The sequence below is a fragment of the Panicum virgatum genome, chromosome 5K (assembly GCF_016808335.1).
Source record: "Panicum virgatum strain AP13 chromosome 5K, P.virgatum_v5, whole genome shotgun sequence".
NCBI classification, from domain to species: Eukaryota; Viridiplantae; Streptophyta; class Magnoliopsida; order Poales; family Poaceae; genus Panicum; species Panicum virgatum.
This window is the reverse complement of record NC_053140.1, coordinates 49,232,908-49,251,853: the sequence shown is the minus strand read 5'-3', so window position 1 is coordinate 49,251,853 and position 18,946 is coordinate 49,232,908. Positions and strand designations below refer to the sequence as shown.

The window sequence follows — 18,946 nt, the reverse complement described above, 5'->3', positions numbered from 1 at the left end:
ACTGACCGTTAAGTCCTTTCAAGCTCGATCTGTACAAGAGCAGCCAACAAAGGGCACGAGCACGTCCACATTGTCAACTAGTTAAGTCATGCAGCTACCTTTGCGTCACCGCGGCGGGGAGCAGGTGGGATTCTTCGTCTTATTAGGTAGCTGGGAAACGCCCAGTGCCACGACGGCACGACACCGAGCAGCAGTTTGCTTGCTCTAAGCTCAAGGCATGAGCAGCCGAGCAGAGGCGCACTCAAACGAGCATGAGCTCACGGCATCGTCATCTCCTTCGAGATCAGCGCCGTCGCCGGGTGCCCTGCACGCCCCGCGCGCGCAACTACCGTTCAACCCCTAACTGCCTGTCCGCCGGCGTCTATATACCCGGCACGCAGACACCGTGCGCCTGATTATCGGCCATGCTTTAGAGCTTTATTAGTTAGTAAAGCACCCTGCAGATCTCTCGCACGTAATTCTTCCTTGTTCCCTTCCCCTTCATGCCATTATTGCCAACCCTCAAGCCTGCAAAAACAAGCTAAGGGGCGCTCTAGCCACTTAGCCAGGCCATAGGCTTCCCCTGCTGGCTCCAGGTTCAGGGCCGGGCAAATGGGATCCAGCAGCCGACCACCACCGCGCACCCAGGACTTCTTCCCGGCTCCGGCGCTCTCCCTCTCGCTTGTCCGTCGCCGCCGATCGAAATCGACTCTCTTTAATTATCTTCCCTGAGCTAAGGAAATTAACACGCGTGATCCTGTGTAGCTTTTTGACACGCCGTTTTGCTCGATCGTTCGCTGTGCCTGTGACCTGTGTGCAGGCGGGTGGGTTTGGCCGGAATGAGCCGGCGGCGTCTGGTGGGGAGGAAGTGGATGCTGGCGATGAGGGCGGCGGCGGGATCAGACTGAGACCAGGCGAGGCGGCGGAGATCAGCAGCGAGAACACGGCGGCGGGAAGCCAGCAGTCCGGCGGGGAGGAAGCAGCGGGGCATGGAGACGGGGGCGACAACAAGAGGAGGAAGAGCTACCACAGGCACACCGCCGAGCAGATCAAGGCCATGGAAGCGTGAGTTCTCGCCGTCCCCTCCTCCGTCCACGTTGCGCGTGTTGAAATTTTCCCCACCGCCCCACGGGTGGTCTGTGCGTGCATACAAAACACGAGAATTTCCGATGCGCGTAGTTGTTTCTTGGGCCGGCCCGACAAGACCGTGATGGGCTAGAGGTGTCCAGGAGACACCCCCAGCCCATAAGTAGTACTAGGATAATCTCATAAAAAAAAAAGTAGTACTAGGATGATTCACTCATCTTTGGTAGCATATTGTTCTTTGGCACTCGGGGCCATGTTTGGTTCTCCTAACGCAACTAGCGCAACGAGAAAATTTTACATATATGAAGTACTAAACGAAATTTATTTGCAAAATCTCTTCACGGATGAGTGTAACTTTTCGCGACGAATCTAATGACGGTAATTAATTATTGATTGGCTACAGTAATACTACAATAATCGACCTCTAATTATGCTGTCAAATGACTCACTAGATTCGTCTCGCGAAATAGAGCAGGATTGTGGAGTTAGTTTTATAAACTAACTTATTTAGTATCTCTAATTATTGGTCAAAATTTGTGCTAGGTGTGCTAGTGAGATAGCCAAACAGAGCCTCGAACAAAGCAAAATTGAGGTCCTCAAATTAGTGCTAAGCTGAGGTGTTCTTTTGAATGATCGAGTGAGCAGGGTATTCAAAGAGTCCCCGCATCCAGACGAGAAGCAGCGGCAGCAGCTGAGCCAGGAGCTCGGCCTCTCCGCACGCCAAGTCAAGTTCTGGTTCCAGAACCGGCGAACTCAGATCAAGGTAATGCTGTTCTACAAGCAGACTGATCCCACGGATCCCGAAATGCACTTGGCTAACTTGCGGCTCAAATAATCATCTGCTCAGGCAACCCAGGAGCGGCACGAGAACGCGCTGCTCAAGTCCGAGCTGGAGAAGCTCCAGGGGGAGAACCGCGCCATGCGGGAGCTCGCCAAGAAATCGCCACGCTGTCCGGGCTGCGGCGCCGCCGCCGCCGCGAGCACGGAAGAGCAGCAGCTCCGGCTGGAGAACGCCATGCTCAAAGCCGAGGTTCGCTCGCGTGCGCCACGCCACCATGTCGCCACCTCTTTTCTAGCCCTCTGCGCGTGGTTGCAAATTAACACCGACACACACACGGTCACGGTGGACGGGGAATACACCGTGCCGTGCCATTCAGGTGGAGAGGCTGCGCGGGACCCTGGGAACCCCTGCCGCCGACGAGCTCGCCGTCGCCGCCCCGGCCTCGCCGTCGCCGCCCCGGCCTCGCCGTCGCGCTCGGCTCGCGCCATCCGGATCGGCTGCGGCGGCGGCGGCGGCCTTTCGGGACACGACAGAACGAGGATCCTGGAGCTGACGGCGATGTGCTCCGCCGGGGAGCCGCTCTGGGTGCGCAGCCTCGAGACCGGCCGCGACGTCCTCAACTACGACGAGTACGCGCGGCGGTTCCAGCGCGGCGGCGATGATCCCGCTGGCGGCGGAGAGCAGCGGGCCGGGTGGTCGGTTGAGGCGTCGAGGGAGACCGGGGTTGTTTTCCTCGACACGACGCAGCTCGTGAATGCTTTCATGGATGCGGTATGCACAAGTCTTCACATAGCCTTTTCGGTACTTCAGAGTGCGTTGAAACTTGAGGCCGTGACATAAGACGTACACTGAATCGCTGAAATTTCGTCTCTGAATCCTTGTGCAGAACCAATGGATGGAGCTATTTCCTACCATGATCTCGAAGGCCGCGACGCTGGCTGTGATCCGTGCCGGCCAGAATGATGACAAAGACGGTGTCGTGCAACTGGTAACCCAAGACGTGTTCTTACCTCCTGATCGAGAAATGGTCAGCCTAAATTCTGACCGATTGGCGATTGCTGGCTTCAGATGTTCGCAGAGGTCCAGACGCTGACACCATTGGTACCGACGAGGGAGTTGAGCTTCCTTCGCCACTGCAAGAAGCTTACCGCCGACAAATGGGCCGTCGTCGATGTCTCCGTCGACAACGTTGAGCCGGATGCACGGACGTCGTCGACGGCTTCCAAGTGCTTGAAGAAGCCCTCAGGGTGCGTCATTGAAGAGCAGACCAACGGCCGCTGCAAGGTAACGCGATCCCACGAACACGACATGAATCGAATCATTGGCCGTTCCAGTTCCAACCGAACGGCACCGTGGAAGTGCCAACTGCTAAGGATTCACTCATCTGCTCGTGTGCGAACCCAGGTGACCTGGGTGGAGCACGCCACATGCCGCAACGCCGCGGTCCCGTCGATGTGCCGGCCGGCGGCCGCGAGCGGCCTGACGTTCGGCGCCAGGCGCTGGGTGGCGGCGCTCAGGCTCCAGTGCGAGCGGATGGTCTTCTCGGTGGCGACCAACATTCCGGCAAGGGACTCAGCCGGTAACCAACAGCTACTTGTTGCTGGACATGGAACGTGCAGCGGCACGGTCGATGGGCAATGGCTAACTTGAAACTACGGATCGCTCGTTCGCTCGTGCGTGCAGGTGTCGCCACACTGGCGGGCAGGCGGAGCGTCCTGAAGCTCGCGCACCGGATGGCATCGAGCCTGTGCCGCGTCATCGGCGGATCGCGGGGCCTGGCGTGGAGCGGGCAGGCGTCGAACAGCGGCGGCGTCCGCGTGACGTCCCGGAGGAACGCCGGCGACGACCCTGGCGAGCCGTGCGGGCTGGTCGCCTGCGCCGTGCTGTCGGCGTGGCTGCCAGTGAACCCGGCGGCTCTCCTCGACTTCCTCAGGGACGCGTCGCGGCGGCACGAGTGGGACGTGATGCTGCCGCCCGGGCGGCCCGTCCGGAGCCGCGTCAGCGTGGCCAAGGGGAAGGACCGCGGCAACTGCGTCACGGCATACGTAGATCTCATCTCGTCTCTGACGGAACGGAGCCGGCCAATCATGTCGCATCATCAGTCTCACTGCCGCTCCTTGTCCGATGTCAGGCCCCGGGAGAGCAGGACGGCGAGTGGATCCTCCAGGACAGCAGCACCGGCCCCTGCGAGTCGACCGTGGCGTACGCGCCGGTCGACGCCGCGGCCCTGCGGGCGGTGATCGACGGGCACGACTCGAGCGGCGTGGCCGTCCTGCCGTGCGGCTTCGCGGTGATGCCGGACGGGCTGGAGTGCAGGCCCGCGGTGATCACGTCGTGCCGGAAGGAGGAGGAGGAGAACAGGGCGGCGGCGTGCGGAGCGCTGGTCACCGTGGCGTTCCAGGCGCTGGCCAGCATGTCGCCGGCGAACGACGGCGCGCTCCCGCAGGACGCCGCGGAGCAGTGGCGAAGCCAGCCCAAAAAATGACATAGGGCGGAGTTCAACATCAAAATTTTCGCACGGCCAAAGTGATGCGCCGAAGATTGCTGCCCGGTTGCAAGCGCCCGCGGCAGCGGTGCACGGGATCCGCTGACACGGCTGGCGGGTGTCGAGTTGGGGTTGGGATGGATGCGGAGCGCCATCATGCAACGACAGCAATGCGTCGGCGTGAGTGCCTGAGCGGGACTGCAGGCAGGGGGGTGGATGGTGAACTGCCAAAGTTGCCAGCAGCGTCTGGTGGCAAGAAGACGCAGCGTTGGGCTGGGGCTAGGCTGAACCTCTTAAGAGGCTACAGCCCACTCGACCGGACGGTCCACGAGATCACGAAGTCCTCTCGTGCAGTGCTCCATTGGCCCAATCTGAGTCTCGCAACTCTTGGCAGTAGATGACCATCGTCCTCACGTTCGGAGGAGGGGGGCGTCATCGCACCGTCACGAGCCCCGATCGGAGTTGAGAACGGGGGATATTGTCAGCACCCACGAACCGGAGGAAGCATCTACCACTATGGACAGCCCCACTAGAAAGCCTAGTGTTAGTTTTGGTGGTAGCGAATGGGTTCGCTAGATGTGCCTGCGCGCACGTATCAAGCCCAACCCATATAAATGCAAGAGAGTCGCTAGTTAAAATATTGAGTGCATACGAGGAGGAGTATCGAACAAATTATATGAACTCTTACTCTTTACTCAAGTAATTTGTCCTTTGAAAGTTAATTCCTTGTTCTCCTTTATTCTTCTTATGTTCCTCAGATCCATCCTACTTCTTGTTCTCCCGCGGAGACCGTGGCCGGCCTGGCGTCGTGCGCGCTGGGCAATATCAAGAGGGCCCTTCGGTGCGAGGGTCGTTGATCTACCGGAGGCGTGGCGCGGGAAAACGATGTCACAATCCGAACGGACTGGAAATCTACCTGAACGTATATGTATATATAACAGTTGCTTGCAAAATGCCAAAGTATGTTCTTACAATTTATACTTGTTTCTCTTTTTTTATAGTAATTTATACTTGTTTCACAAGAGGAAGAAGGACCCGCACTTGAACATTTTAACCATAGATCTCGACAAAAGAAGCCGGTGATGGTTGTGGCGCAGAGCGCAGGCTACCCACAGATTCGACAAACAAGCTGGTGATGGTTTTGGTGCAGAGCGAGGCGTCGCTGCAGGGCAAGCTAGAAGAGAACAAGATAAGGGAGCGAGCGATTACGTGGAGAAATTTTTAACGCCATTCATCCCTACATACCTGGAGCGCATGCTGATTGCTGAATACCGTGGCGACTCATTATCTGAGGATGACGCACCGCCATCACCCGTTTCTTCCCCAGATCCGGCCGCCGGCATCGCCGTTGACGTCGAGCCCCCCCCCAACCGTGCGAGCCACCACTTGCGTGGCGACGATAGGATCGCGGAAGATATGCGGCGGCACACACCACGATTGCGAGCCGCATATCATGGGTCCTCGCCCTAGCCGGCACGTTATCCTTTCCAGAAAAGAAGCGCAAAAATGTCATCCTGCCAGGCTGCCACGCCTACCCCACGCCAGCAGCGGCGCCGAGCAAGGACCAGCCCGCACGCACACGGCGCGTCCACGAGTCCGCCCAAACCAACCGTCCACGTCACTGCCCGGCCGCGCCCGCCGTTTTATAGCGACCCGGCGGCCGCACCCGGATTTTGTCCCGGATCGCGCAGACGCAGACGCAGACGCAGACGCGCACGCCGTTCCCCGCTGCCAGCTCTCGGTTCCCCCGCCCCGCGCCAAGCACGCGCACGATAGCCGCGCACCCGGATCGGATGGCCCCCGCTAGCGTGCGCGCGGCGCAGGCGCAGGCGCAGGAGCCCAGCCCCAGCCCCAGCGCCGACCGCAGGTTAAGTACGCTGGCGCGGCACCTGCTGCCTTCCTCCCCACGAAGAGCAGCGGCAGCAGCAGACACCTCCGCCACCCTCGAATCGTCCCCAACCATGGCGTCGCAGGTCGCCTCCATCTTCGCTGGCATCGCGCAGGCCCCGGAGGACCCCATCCTGGGGGTAAGGCCGCCCCGCCGCCGCCTCCTCCCTCTCTCTCTCCCCGGGCGATCTCGCGCCCCGCTCGCTGTCGCTCCTCGTGGATTTGCTCCGGCTGATCGGTGGTGCTTGTTTGGTGCCTGGCGCAGGTGACGGTTGCGTTCAACAAGGATCCCAGCCCCCTGAAGGTCAACCTCGGCGTCGGCGCCTACCGGACCGAGGTGGGAGGAGTTGAACCTTCTATGGCCCCTTGTGTTGTTTTGGATTGGACATGGATTTGACGCCCCCTCGTCGTGTTCTGATCCGTGCAGGAAGGGAAGCCCCTCGTGCTGAATGTGGTCCGGCGCGCCGAGCAGATGCTGATCAATGACCCGTAAGTCTTCTGTGAAATCAGATGATCCGCATGATTCCGTGGTCGTGCCTCTGGGCATATTGAAATTTCAGGCTTCAAGTTCCTATCTGCTCCCGATTTGAAACAAAAGTGTATTTAATTACTCACTGGATCTAACATCTGGATAGTGGATACGCACCTTAGTTCGACTCATACTTCCGTTAAAACCACAATAATTTTTGACTCGTTTCTAGTGCTCTGTAATTGAACCCTTGTTTTTTGTAGGTGACCTTTTTTTTAAGGAATTGTAGGTCACCTTTCTGTTCCTTATACCGTTTTTGTTTCAACTGTTTGAGCTACTATTTTTTTTTCATTTTTCTATCTTATTAACACTGGGTCCGCTCTCTTGTACTTACGTGTAAGATTATTATTCCTCAGTCGACCTTGCAATTGCGTGTATGGCTTTCCCTCTACTCTTTTTTCTTTTTTGTTACTTGACCCACTATATCTAGGTGATCTTGGTAACTGGAAAATTGACTTCAACTTTGTATATTTTCTGGGTGTGCTTTGTCAACACTGCAATGTGTCCTGTCTGTGTCTACACTTCTGCGTGTGGAAAACTGTCAGCGTGGAAATTTATGATATATTGGTGCTGTATCTTAAATATGATTTTCCTCCCTATGTCTAGGTCTCGATTTAAGGAGTACCTACCAATCACTGGTTTGGCTGAATACAATAAGTTGAGCGCTAAGCTTATCTTTGGTGCTGACAGGTATTGTTCTGTGGGACTTATCTATCCATTTCCTCCCGTTGATGATTTTTTATGGGTCAACTGCTCCCATTTGTGATATTTATGTGTCGTACTAGCAACTGTCAATTCTTAGTGTTGAAGTCTAACTACATAAAATATCTACCTACTTGGCTACCTGTTGTGTTTATCTCTGTTTTAGGACACTTCAGAAAACTGATGTTTTTTCCCCCCGCAAAAATGGGACAGCCCTGCTATTCAGGAGAATAGGGTTGTTACAGTGCAGTGCCTATCAGGAACTGGTTCTTTAAGAGTGGGAGGTGAATTTCTTGCAAGGCACTACCATGAGGTAAAGAAACTCTCCTGTGTCCTTTCAGTTTCGCTCCTTCACTTGATTAAAGTGCATGATCGCTAAATCATACAAATTTCTTCCAGCGCACTATCTACATTCCAGTACCAACCTGGGGAAACCACCCAAAAGTCTTCACCCTAGCTGGATTGACTGCCATGAGCTACCGCTACTATGATCCTGCAACCCGTGGTCTTGATTTCAACGGTATAACTTTAATTTTTCATGCTGCTACAATCCTGCAACCTGCTACCATGCTTTAATAAAGCGAGTATGCTACAAGATCAGGGCACTTTCACATGTATTGTATATTTCATATTTGCAAATTGTGTCATGGCTCTGTCATTGATCCAGGATCTGTTTTTTTAACAGGACTCATGGAAGACCTCAGTTCTGCTCCTTTAGGATCAATTGTACTGCTGCATGCTTGTGCCCATAACCCTACTGGGGTAGATCCTACCATTGATCAGTGGGAACAGATTAGGCAGCTGATGAGATCAAAATCATTGCTTCCATTCTTTGACAGTGCGTATCAAGTATGTAGACGTACCCAATCTGAAATTGGTTTGACATAGCAAAAACACATCTGGTTGTCTGATGTCACTCATCACTAACATAATTTGTTGGTTTTTGTTCACTTTACAGGGCTTTGCGAGTGGAAGTCTTGACAAAGATGCCCAGCCAGTGCGCATGTTTGTTGCTGATGGTGGTGAATTGCTCATGGCTCAGAGCTACGCTAAGAACATGGGATTGTATGGAGAGCGTGTTGGTGCTTTGAGCATTGTAAGAGATCTTCACTCTAGCTTTTGTTGACTTTACTCAGGTCTAGCCTTCTAGGTCATAAACTCAAGTTGTTGGCATCGTTCTCTGGTATTCAAAGATTATTAAACAACTTGTAACCCAGAGCTATCTTTGTCTCGTTTTTGGAGATGACTGTTATAACGTCCACTCAACTGATCTGAGCAATGCTATAGGATTGATTGGTGCATGGAAAATTTTGTCGCAAATGTTCAAATTTGCCTCTATCTTTTATTTGTCACGTTAGATATGTCAGTTCATATAGTTCTTATCTTTTTTTTGTTATGGAAGATAAACATTAATATATTTTTGTGGGCAGTTTTAGATTGTCAGTCACTTGTTGCCATTGATTATTACAATTTTGGCCTTTAGTTAGGGTTAAATTCTTTCACATCTTTAGAGTACTACATGGATGTGTAAATTTAGTAGTCATCAATGTTACATACGACAGTTATATCTTTCCATTGTTCTAAAAATTATCTGACTACTTACTAAGTTTGTCTGTTTGTCTTGTACACCTTAATTTATCGGAAGTGGATAGTTTTTCTACATTGCGCCCATCTTAACATTTTTTATGCCTCAGAAGGTCATAATACTCATATTCATTGCAATTCATGCTTCAGGTATGTGGAAGTGCTGATGTAGCTGTTAGGGTTGAAAGTCAACTCAAGCTTGTGATTAGGCCTATGTATTCAAGCCCTCCTCTTCATGGTTCCTCTGTCGTGGCAACCATACTCAGGGACAGGTAACATTTTAGCTATTGCAATGCCTTTTTTATGGGTGGATCCAGTGAATACTATGAACCACTTAGTTCCTTATATTGATTTCATTTATTTACATTTTAGTGAGATGTTCAATGAATGGACTGTGGAACTGAAGGCCATGGCTGATAGGATAATTAGCATGAGGGAACAGCTATTTGATGCGCTAAAATCCAGAGGTAATAGTTACTTGCCTGCAATATGGTTAAATGTTCTATGTGAAGTAACTTGGTAGTCTCTTTCCCCTAGTATTTCTTTCATGATCTTATGTTGAAATTATGCAACTTGGTGCCATGCGTTTCTTTGTCCTGGATTGGTGCTATTGATTATTTGGCAACTATGTAGTTGATTCTGCAGCAAATATCCTCTTGGGTTGTCAGCAACTATTGTGCGAAATAACAGAGTTTCCTCTTTCTCACCTCAGTTGATTCAAGTAATTGAATCTGACACTAAAACGTTGAATCAATCTATGTGTGAAGTATTTGGGGCGCACTGTTAATCTGTGCCGAGAATATTATATTAGATTATGAATTGAAAGGTTAAATGTTACATTTGCTCCGCACTAGTCCAGAAATTATTATTATTCAATGTACTGTTCCTTTCTGTTGTCTTTTCTTTGAATAAAAAAGTTTTCTGGACCTATCAGTTACCATAAAGTTGCTGAGTCTTGTTGACAACGTGCAGGAACTCCTGGAGATTGGAGCCACATCATTAAGCAAATTGGGATGTTTACTTTCACTGGGCTCAATAGCGAGCAAGTGGCCTTCATGAGGCAAGAATACCACATTTACATGACATCAGACGGGTAAATGTCTAATTCAATTTTTTTACACTAGTTTATATATGTACATGTACCCTTGTATTTGTGTAATTACTACTTAATACTACTAATTGTGGATAAGATTGGCGTTTCCCTAATTTAATAGTTTATAGAAGTATAGCTATAAATCACTTGAACACTTTGGTATTAATGTTTAAGGACTTTTAAGGACATAGTATAAGTCAGCAATCTTGATCTACAGTCTTGAACATTGATCTAGTAACTAAGATTAGTTTTCTTGCCACCTTATTAGGGAAGTCCCAACTGACACTGCCATATTGACGAGTAAATTCTTCTTGCAGGAGGATCAGTATGGCTGGTTTGAACACGAAGAATCTGCCCCATCTTGCAGATGCCATACACGCTGCAGTTACTAAACTGAAGTGAATGACAGCATCTCGCCGTCTTCCTCCATGGATAAAATCCAAATCACCAACAGCAGTGTCCTGAGGACTCAGCTAGTGGTATTTACTGGCAGAACTCCTGTAATTTGCCTTTTAATAGACATGTTTGACTCTGTTATCGGAGCAGTTTTCCACTGACGGATTCAAACATCATGGTGCTTTCAGACACCAAATATAAAAGACGCATATGCATATGTTTTTTTGCACCATCAGTGCCAAGTATTTATCCTACTGCATCAGCGGCCTGTAACAGTTTTGTGAAGCTGCTATTTGCCTGTTGGAAGCTTCCTCTGCTCAGAGGTTCTCAAGTTAGTATGTATTGCTGCTGCTTACTCAAGTGATAACTAGGGGGGGGGGGGGGGGGGGGATATGATGCTAGTATCTGCTTCGTGCTTGCAGTGCTCCGTAGTTGTCACTCTGTTCTGCTGGCAATCGACAATAATATTTTTCTCTCATACCAAATCAGCACCAGCCATTAGCCAGCAGTATTTTTCTCTCACAGCAAATCAGCATCAACCAGTACATCAGCTAAGGCTCTGTTTATGGCATGAGAATGTTTATAGCTCTAAATTTCTCTATTTATTGATGGCTCTGATACAGTGGTCAGTCCCTTAAAAGTTAAAACCATACATGGGAGAGGGAGTCGCGCGCGTGTTTGCAAAATCAGGAATACAACACGACGGGCTACTCAAGCGAGAGCCCAGTGTTTTAATCCAGAATATATACTATGTACACTACTACCACACACACACACGATACATGCAAAATCTCGTCGCGTGCCGTGCCGTCTCTAATGGCGAGCTGAGGGGCTTCTGTTCCCGCTGAGGAAGTCGAGCTTGTCCATGTACGTCTGCTTGAGGTTGGTCATGATGTTGGGCAGCTTCATGAGCCTCCCGTCGTCCTGCGCCGGCAGCTCCGGCGGCGGCGGCGGCGAGCAGTCGTCGTTCCTCCCCTCCGAGTCCCCCCCTGTCCAGCCCATGAAGTCCAGCAGGGTCGTCCCGCTCCGGTCGTCGTCCTCTCCCCCGTTGCTCTGGGGATCGCGGCGCCCGGCGCCCTCCGCCGGCGCGTCCCTCTTGGCCTTCTCCCTCGCGACGTTGTCGGCCTGGATGACGTCCTCTATCCGGGACATGACGTTGAAGGCCAGGCTCTCCAGCACCCTGGAGTAGCTCTCCAGCAGCGCGAACCCGACGTCCTATATATACAGTAGTGTGGCCATGGCGATCGATCGACGTGTGTGCTTGTTAGTTAGTAGTACACAAGACCCATTTCTTTTTTTTAATTTTGTTGAAATAAAAAAGTAGTCACCCTGTTCTCTTGGATCTTAGCGATGTCGAGCGTGGACTGGGGGATGCCGGGGAACCGGTGCTTGATGATGAGCAGCAGCGTCTGCGCCCGCTCCTCGAACTGCTCCCTCTTCTCCTGGCTGACGGCGGAGCCCCAGGCGGACTTGCCGTCCTTGTTATGCACCTTCCGGTTCCAGATGATGACGGACGCCTCGATCCGGTCCTTGAGGTCCAGGATCTTGTGCTCCGACGTCAGGTCCACCGTCGACAGGAAGTCGTCCGGGTCGAACTCCACGTCCGTGATGATCCGGTACAGCGCGTCCCCGAGGCTGGCTCGCCCGTTCTGCAGGCCACCCAAGCCATGAGAAGAGAAGAAGAAGAATAAAAAAGAAGAAATCGTCGATCATGTCGATCTGTCGGAGACCTTGGGGAGCGTGTCAATGTACGTGTCCGGGATGTTCATCTCCATGAGGCAGTTGGCGTTGATGGCCATGGCCGCCTTGAGCACCTGGTTCACCAGCTCCTTCTGGTGCAGCAGCCAGCCCCTGGAGGCCTTGGACAGCCCGGCGTGGGGCACCTTCACGATGGGGATCCACCACTTCTCGTCCGACCTCTGCGACCCCTCGTTCTCGCTCTCCGAGCACGCGTCGCGCTTCACGTACCAGAACTCGGTCCGCTCCTTGAAGTTGTCCAGGTAATCCTGCCCGCCGTGAGCACCATGTCGCATCAGACTTTTCATCTACGCGTCTAGCGATCGAGACACGCGTGGCGGGGCTTACGAGAAGCATCGTGTCGAGTTTGCGCAGCGCTGGAATGTTCGCCTGGAGGTCCCGTCTCTGCTGCGTCCCCATCACCTGCGACGACGAGCAAGAACAGAGTGTTAATTAGGATCGATCTGGGAATGGCAATGGCAAATGCAGGTGTGGTCGCCGGCCGGACCTCCATTTCGGTGCCGTTGTCCAGGACTTGTTTCTTGGCGACGAACTCGACGATGTGGTCGGCGACGGAGAGCAGCCACCCGACCTCCCTCTTCCACCTCGCCTTCCTGTCCGCTGCCATGGGCTCCAGCTTCCGCTGCTCGCCGAACACAGAGGCTGCGGGTGCATGGAAGGAACACCGTGCGTGGCCTTTGCAGTGAGCAGGTTTCCCGGTCTCGGCAGCAGGATACGAGTACTACATATTCTAGCAAGTCATCACCTGCGAGGTTGGTGACGGCGTTGGAGAGCGCGAGCGCGGAGGGCACCCCTTTCCCGGACCCGGACATGTCCTCCCCGAGCAGCAGCTTGGCGAACTTCTCCTTCATCAGGTCCATCTCTGCACGCAACGCCACCGCCTGACGCCTGTCAGAACCCGGCGCCGCGGCCGCTGGCCGGCTCGGCGGCGCACCCATCCCCATCCAAGACATCTCACTCGGACTTACCGGAAGGCCCCGCGCTCTGCTCCCGCGGCTTGGGCGCGGCGCCGTCCTTGTCGAGCGCGGCGCCGATCTTGGCCGACCCGCCCGCCGGCTCGGTGCTGCCCGCCTGGCTCCGCAGCATGAGCTCCTCGTCGGCCGTCGTCTGGCCCCGCTCCTCCTCCTGCGCCATGCCCTGCGTCCGCCGCACCGAGCTCCGCCGCTCCAGCTGCGCCCCGGCGCTCGCGGCCATGCACCGTCGACCTGCCGCGTTCACGTCACAGCCGGCACCCCATCATCATACACCCGGCCGAGCCGCACCCCCATGACAGCGGCAACGGAAAAGGACTCGATAGATGGCGGGGCCCAAGAAAGGGAGGGAGGGAGAGGAAGATCGCCATGATGCCGGGGGGCATACCTGCAAGGGGTGCGGCTTTCGCGACCTCGAGCGGAGTGCTAGTGTCGCCGGGAAGGATGAGCTAGCTCGCCCAAGATTGTGCGCTGGAATGATGATTAGCTCCGAATAATGGATGATTCCTGTGGGTCTCGGGCATCCATGGATCGGCTTCGATGGATCGTCATCTGTCTTGTCCGGAAAGGGGAGGCCCCGGGCCGGTGGCGAAGGGGGAGAGGGGAGTATAATTAGGGAGTGGCACTCGCTTTATTATTAGAAAGCGCCTGCCATTCTTAGCCTGCCGCTGTCCCCTCCCTCCCTGCTAGTGCTTCTCTTATTGAACGGCCCGGGAGCTGGTGGGAATGTGGGATGGATGGAGCTAGACGAAGAAGCCCTCTCACTCGCTCCTCCTGCCGGATCGATGCGCCTGGCCGCTGCTTGCACACCATGCAGACAGAATTGCAAATGGATGAAACTGCACTGGCTGAATGCCTGAGCCACATGTTTGTTTGTACGTGTTCCACTGGATGAAGCTGCTATTTGTGACGACAAACTCATAGGTCAACCTCGCGCGCCTTCCTGGAAAATGTGCGGCCTCTTTACGTAACGTGTCCCTCGCTTAAAGTGTCTGCAACAGAAGCCACAGTTTAGGAAGATCGTACGCCTCCTCTCCATTCAATAGCCTCAGTTGCAGGTACCGACATGAGCTCCTGGTTTGGATCGCGTTTATCGTCGGCAGCGGCGGCTTGAGCTCGCGCGGAGGCTGGGGCTGGGAATGTCCATCGCGGGCCGCAGATGCACACTGCAAATCTCCTCCTGAGACGGCGGCAACCCTCGCGGCGGCCGGAACCTGTTGGGCAACCACGATGAATGCAGTCGTTGCCCATGAACTCCGAAGGATCAGCTATGTCTGAATTTTTTAAAAGAAGCTATGTCTGAATGAGGATGGCCATTCAGTTTCGTCAGAGCTGGCACAAAGAGGAAGGCAGTTCAGGTCGTTCAATCGTAAATTCAGTTTTAGCACCTGATCACCTGTAGGATTAACATGTACTGCCGGAAGGATTTGAGAACTATAGAGTACCATCACATTTAGGACAATGGTTCAGGAAATAAATTTTCTGTATGGATAACTGATCATTTCCTTTTTTTCAGGGCAGAGATATGATGTTTGTAACCACCCTCGTAAAATAGAAGACTAAAGCTAAAAAGTTGAATTTGACTATACTATCCTAAAACCCTATGTCCTATCCTTCCTGAAACACCAGCTGACCAGCATATGAACACCCCCCATTTCGACTATTCCTGCCTGTATCAGTCACTCAGAAACTTCCAACTTTTGCAATCTGTACAATTGCTCATAAAAAACCGCACCAATGATGAAGACCCATTATTTCTGAACTCTTCACAGGCTGCAGGGAAAGCTCCGTGCGCCTCCCCAATTACTTTTACACAGACTCACAGTGCCATCTACCCTAAGTCCTTGCCGCCTTATGCCTCTCCGGAAGCATAATAAACTACACATGCCAGTAGGCCACAGCCTCCAGCATTGGCGCACACTGCAGGTCAACACCGAGAATACGGTTCGGTCAAAGTTGTCATCTGAATGGTCATTTGAACCTCGACTGAACCTTGTTGGTCTTCAGTCTGACGGCTTGCGCAGAATTCCATAAATGGATATCATGGACAAGCACAGTAATTAGATATGCCTCCTGACATCTTGCTTCCAAAAAGCTACACCTGACCATGTTGAAGTTGTGCTTATAACCCTTTGGATGGCAATGTTTGTACTCGGTTTGCCAACAGAGATCCCATACCGATCTAGCCACTCTTGACAGCAACAAGATCATCTCCACTTTCAATATAGCAGTGTTCAGTACAAACTTCTGACCTCGAATCTGTCAGTGTTCATCAACAGAGATTTGGCAAGGTTATCTATACTGCAAATGCTGAATGATCACTTGATGCTACCGCAAAGCAAAAGTGGATCGAGCGACCGCGATGACATTGTGAAATCCCGTAACAGATACAATGGCACATGCTGGAGTTGTTGACATATGAGTAGCATACTATTAATATTCTAAGCCTGAATGGAACGCATCCGACCTTAGCTCAGTTGGTAGAGCGGAGGACTGTAGTGCTTGCAGATAAATCCTTAGGTCGCTGGTTCGAATCCGGCAGGTCGGATACTTTTTTTTCTTTCATTTTCCTTTATTTATTTTTGCGTTTCCTGAAGACAAGCTGCAAAGGACTGCAACTCTAATCCTGCCGGGCGTGCTTCGCTGCTAAGATTGGATTTGAATTATCCCCAATATTTTCAAATTTCCATTTATACACCACCAAATTCATACACCTGGATTTCATCGTACACAAAGAAGCAATTCGACCAGCGATGAAATCCACCGTTCTGCAATCTTGCCGATGTTACATCCTACCCTCATAGTATACAGCGAGCCAATTTCATACAGACACGCACACACCGCCCGCCGCGGCGCCTCCCTAGGTAGGCTTTGCTCAACAAAAGCCGGAGGAAAAGAGAACGTGCTGCACCTGGGCTAGGCTGCCGCCCCTTTGAAGATGAGGAACCTGAGCGACTCGAGCCGGAAGTAGATGAAGCTCCCCTTGCTGTGCGTGAAGTAGCAGCCGAAGCTGGAGCCCACCACGCATTGCCACCCGGGGCCGTGGATCGTGTCAAACTCCTGCAGCAATCCGACGATCCAAGCTATTACAATTGAGCACGGTTTCCCTCCCACCCTCTGGGAGAGCACACAGATCTCACTCTTGCTTGCAGAGTTGATGCAGCAACCCGACCCAAGCTGTTGAGCACGGGGACCGGAACCGGACGGGATGGTTACCTTCTTGATGTGCGCCGCGATGCTCCGGCAGTCGAGGACGTCGAAGCGGTCGAGGGCCCTGGACGCCGCCGCCATCGCCTGCGCCTGCATCTTCGCCGGCATGTCCGTGTCCTCCACCATCGCCTTCCCTTCCAGCATGGTGTCTCGCGTCCTGCTCTCCGGTAGCACGCGCCGCCGCTTCGGGACCTGAAGAAGAAGAAGAACACTCGGGAGGGAGAGGCGTGCGCGGATCCACTGCTGCCTGTGCCTCCATCCCTCCCCGTCCTTTTTTATACAGCCGGAGAGGGAGGGGAGACGCGGGGTGCCGTCCGCCGCCCACATGCACCCGCCGATCCGCGTCAAGCTGACGTGCTGGCGACTCCGGTTCGTTCAGCGGCGACGGCGAGCGAGCTTGAATGCTTGATGGCTTCATCTCAGTTAGCATCACATTGCTGTGGAAAAGCACGCGTCTAGCGATTTTGAACAGGCTGCTGTGATCGTTACTACTCTCTCCGTTCCAAATTATTATTTGATTTTTCCAACTCTAAGTTTGACCACTCGTATTATTCAAAAACTTATGCAAAACATCACTTTTTTTGTTGTGGATTGCTTTATTAATACAAGTTCTTCAAGAGTTATTTAAATTTGACTATGTTTACACAAATTTTTTGAATAAGACAACCTATAATTTGGAACGGAGGTAATACTAGTCTACTACTAGCCTGCGCGCGTGGTAACCATGGGTGGTTTGCCGTGTCGGGTATGGCCAACGCCAAACCTAAATGCCTAATTTTTTCTTTTTTTCCGGGGTGATTGAATTGGGCGCGTGGATTTTGTGGCGTGCCGGTTGGTTTCGGGCTTTCGGAGAACCCGGGCTTCCGATTCAAACTTGACAGAGTAGCTAGCTTAGCAGAAACGTGTTAGTTGGACAAGTTGTTAGTACTAATCTTTCGTTGTTACTTTAATTGCGATGTTGTTGGTCCCCTATCCATGGGCCATGGCGAGCTCCCCACGTCAGCGCGAGGCTGGAAAAGTCCCCGGGGGGATCTGATCGCCACGTATAGAATACTCAGCTGGGCCTGCAGAGTGCGTGCCGGATGGGGGCTCGGTCCTGATCCACGGGAGCGCAAAGCCCTATGCATACTTGATTCCTTGTCTTTTTTGCTCTAGTACCATACCAGTAGCGATTTTATATGCTACGCCAGTTTTTTTTTTTTTGTTCTTCGAAGGATAGCCACTTCAATTATGTGCCATGGGAGCAAGTTGCAGCCAACCATTTCATTCCCCTTCGACTCTAGAAGTTTCCTCAATACAGGCCACAAGCATGTGCTTCTTCCCTTTTTTTTGAACTCCGTTAACGTGCAACCCGTCGCGCGAAAATTGCTCCACTCTTCCACTATGCTCCTATCCGTACAGAATCGTGTTTTCCAACCTTACTAGCTCTCTCTCTCTCCCACCCATATGCAGGCTGCTGGAATTTTCTTAACATGCAATTTCTTCATAAAAATATTTTATCTAGTACATATAATCTCTGTTTTGAATACCGATTGCACCATTGTGTTCTACGTGATGAGACGAACAAAACTAAATCTCACTTGCATATATTTTAAAGATATTTTTGCACTAGTAGCAACTTATGTGCGAATCTGAGTTTGATATTATTGAAGGAGTTGCTACAATATACATATATAAGTTGCTACACATATAAGATAAAGGTTCTCACAAAAAAATATATATAAGTTGCTATAAAAACAAAGTTGACACATGAGTTATCACAAATATAAAATGTCATATACATAAGTAGTAAAAAGGAGTAAGTTGTCATACACATAAATTTATATACAAATTTGCCATAAAAATAAAAGGTTTCACACATTTAAACAAAAGTTGCCAAAAATAAAATCTATTATCAACATGAGTTGCCACGTATAAAAGATATAAATTACTACAAACAAAATATATTATACACTCGTACTGTCGGTGTCCCGACCTGGGGGCCTGGATCCCAACTAGTAAATGCTGCGTGTTTCCTCGTCCCAGATGATGATGCAAGAGGCAATCACAGTAACGCACGGTTTATCCTGGTTCCGACCGCGGGGCCGTACGTCCAGCAAAAGGGGTGTGCGAGGGCACTGTATTATCTTGCACCCGGAGTGCTTGTAGTAGGGGATACAAGCGAGGCGAGAGAGGGAGGGAAGCTCCCAAGTCTCTGCTAGGAGTGGAGTCGGTTGAGATGAATGCTCAGTAGTGCTGAGAGTTCTCTTGGGAGATAGAAACCAGAGAGAGAGACTAACTAGCCAGCAGCCTAGAGTCCAGTTAGAGCCCAGAGAGGCTTAAAGGGGGTCCGCCTCCTCCTTTTATAGTCACAAGGAGGGGGCGGCGTACACGAGTGTAGGGGCGCGGAAGTCGTCGTTTTCCCCTGAATCGCGGGTACAGTGGTCGAACACTGTAGGAAGTACACTGTGGGAAGGCGGCGCGCGTCGCAGTCATCCTGGACATT

At 52.0% G+C, this 18,946-nt stretch overlaps 4 protein-coding genes and 1 non-coding gene across 5 annotated transcripts; 3 read left to right on the top strand and 2 right to left on the bottom strand.

Moving 5' to 3' along the window:
- Positions 1-72: 72 nt before the first annotated feature.
- LOC120708124 (homeobox-leucine zipper protein ROC9-like) lies at positions 73-5,053 on the top strand. The gene is given in 11 exon segments (XM_039993238.1): positions 73-663; positions 800-1,044; positions 1,711-1,828; positions 1,913-2,095; positions 2,223-2,348; positions 2,351-2,617; positions 2,733-2,834; positions 2,915-3,130; positions 3,251-3,425; positions 3,530-3,891; positions 3,978-5,053. Coding segments are annotated over 11 exon segments (2,220 nt in total). The 5' UTR covers positions 73-591; the 3' UTR covers positions 4,332-5,053.
- A 958-nt stretch (positions 5,054-6,011) lies between these two features.
- LOC120708120 (aspartate aminotransferase, cytoplasmic) lies at positions 6,012-10,764 on the top strand. Its single transcript, XM_039993234.1, has 12 exons — positions 6,012-6,358; positions 6,484-6,555; positions 6,646-6,707; positions 7,354-7,437; positions 7,663-7,762; positions 7,849-7,969; positions 8,135-8,298; positions 8,408-8,545; positions 9,184-9,305; positions 9,406-9,500; positions 10,006-10,126; positions 10,444-10,764. The coding sequence occupies exons 1-12, from the start codon at positions 6,125-6,127 to the stop codon at positions 10,526-10,528; spliced, it is 1,398 nt and encodes a 465-aa protein (XP_039849168.1). The 5' UTR covers positions 6,012-6,124; the 3' UTR covers positions 10,529-10,764.
- Positions 10,765-11,107: 343 nt separating this feature from the next.
- On the bottom strand, positions 11,108-14,397 carry LOC120708119 (rop guanine nucleotide exchange factor 9-like). The gene is made up of 8 exons (XM_039993233.1): positions 13,640-14,397; positions 13,249-13,485; positions 13,026-13,142; positions 12,768-12,922; positions 12,608-12,682; positions 12,253-12,528; positions 11,851-12,171; positions 11,108-11,737 (listed from the first exon to the last, which is right to left on the bottom strand). Exons 2-8 carry the CDS (start codon positions 13,472-13,474, stop codon positions 11,336-11,338), a joined length of 1,572 nt encoding a protein of 523 aa, XP_039849167.1. The 5' UTR covers positions 13,475-13,485; positions 13,640-14,397; the 3' UTR covers positions 11,108-11,335.
- Positions 14,398-15,713: 1,316 nt separating this feature from the next.
- On the top strand, positions 15,714-15,799 carry TRNAY-GUA. The gene is given in 2 exon segments: positions 15,714-15,750; positions 15,764-15,799. It is a non-coding gene; the product is annotated as a tRNA-Tyr (tRNA).
- A 104-nt stretch (positions 15,800-15,903) lies between these two features.
- Positions 15,904-16,892, bottom strand: LOC120708122 (dynein light chain LC6, flagellar outer arm-like). Its single transcript, XM_039993236.1, has 2 exons — positions 16,468-16,892; positions 15,904-16,311 (listed from the first exon to the last, which is right to left on the bottom strand). Exons 1-2 carry the CDS (start codon positions 16,786-16,788, stop codon positions 16,168-16,170), a joined length of 465 nt encoding a protein of 154 aa, XP_039849170.1. The 5' UTR covers positions 16,789-16,892; the 3' UTR covers positions 15,904-16,167.
- Between the last annotated feature and the right edge of the window lie 2,054 nt (positions 16,893-18,946).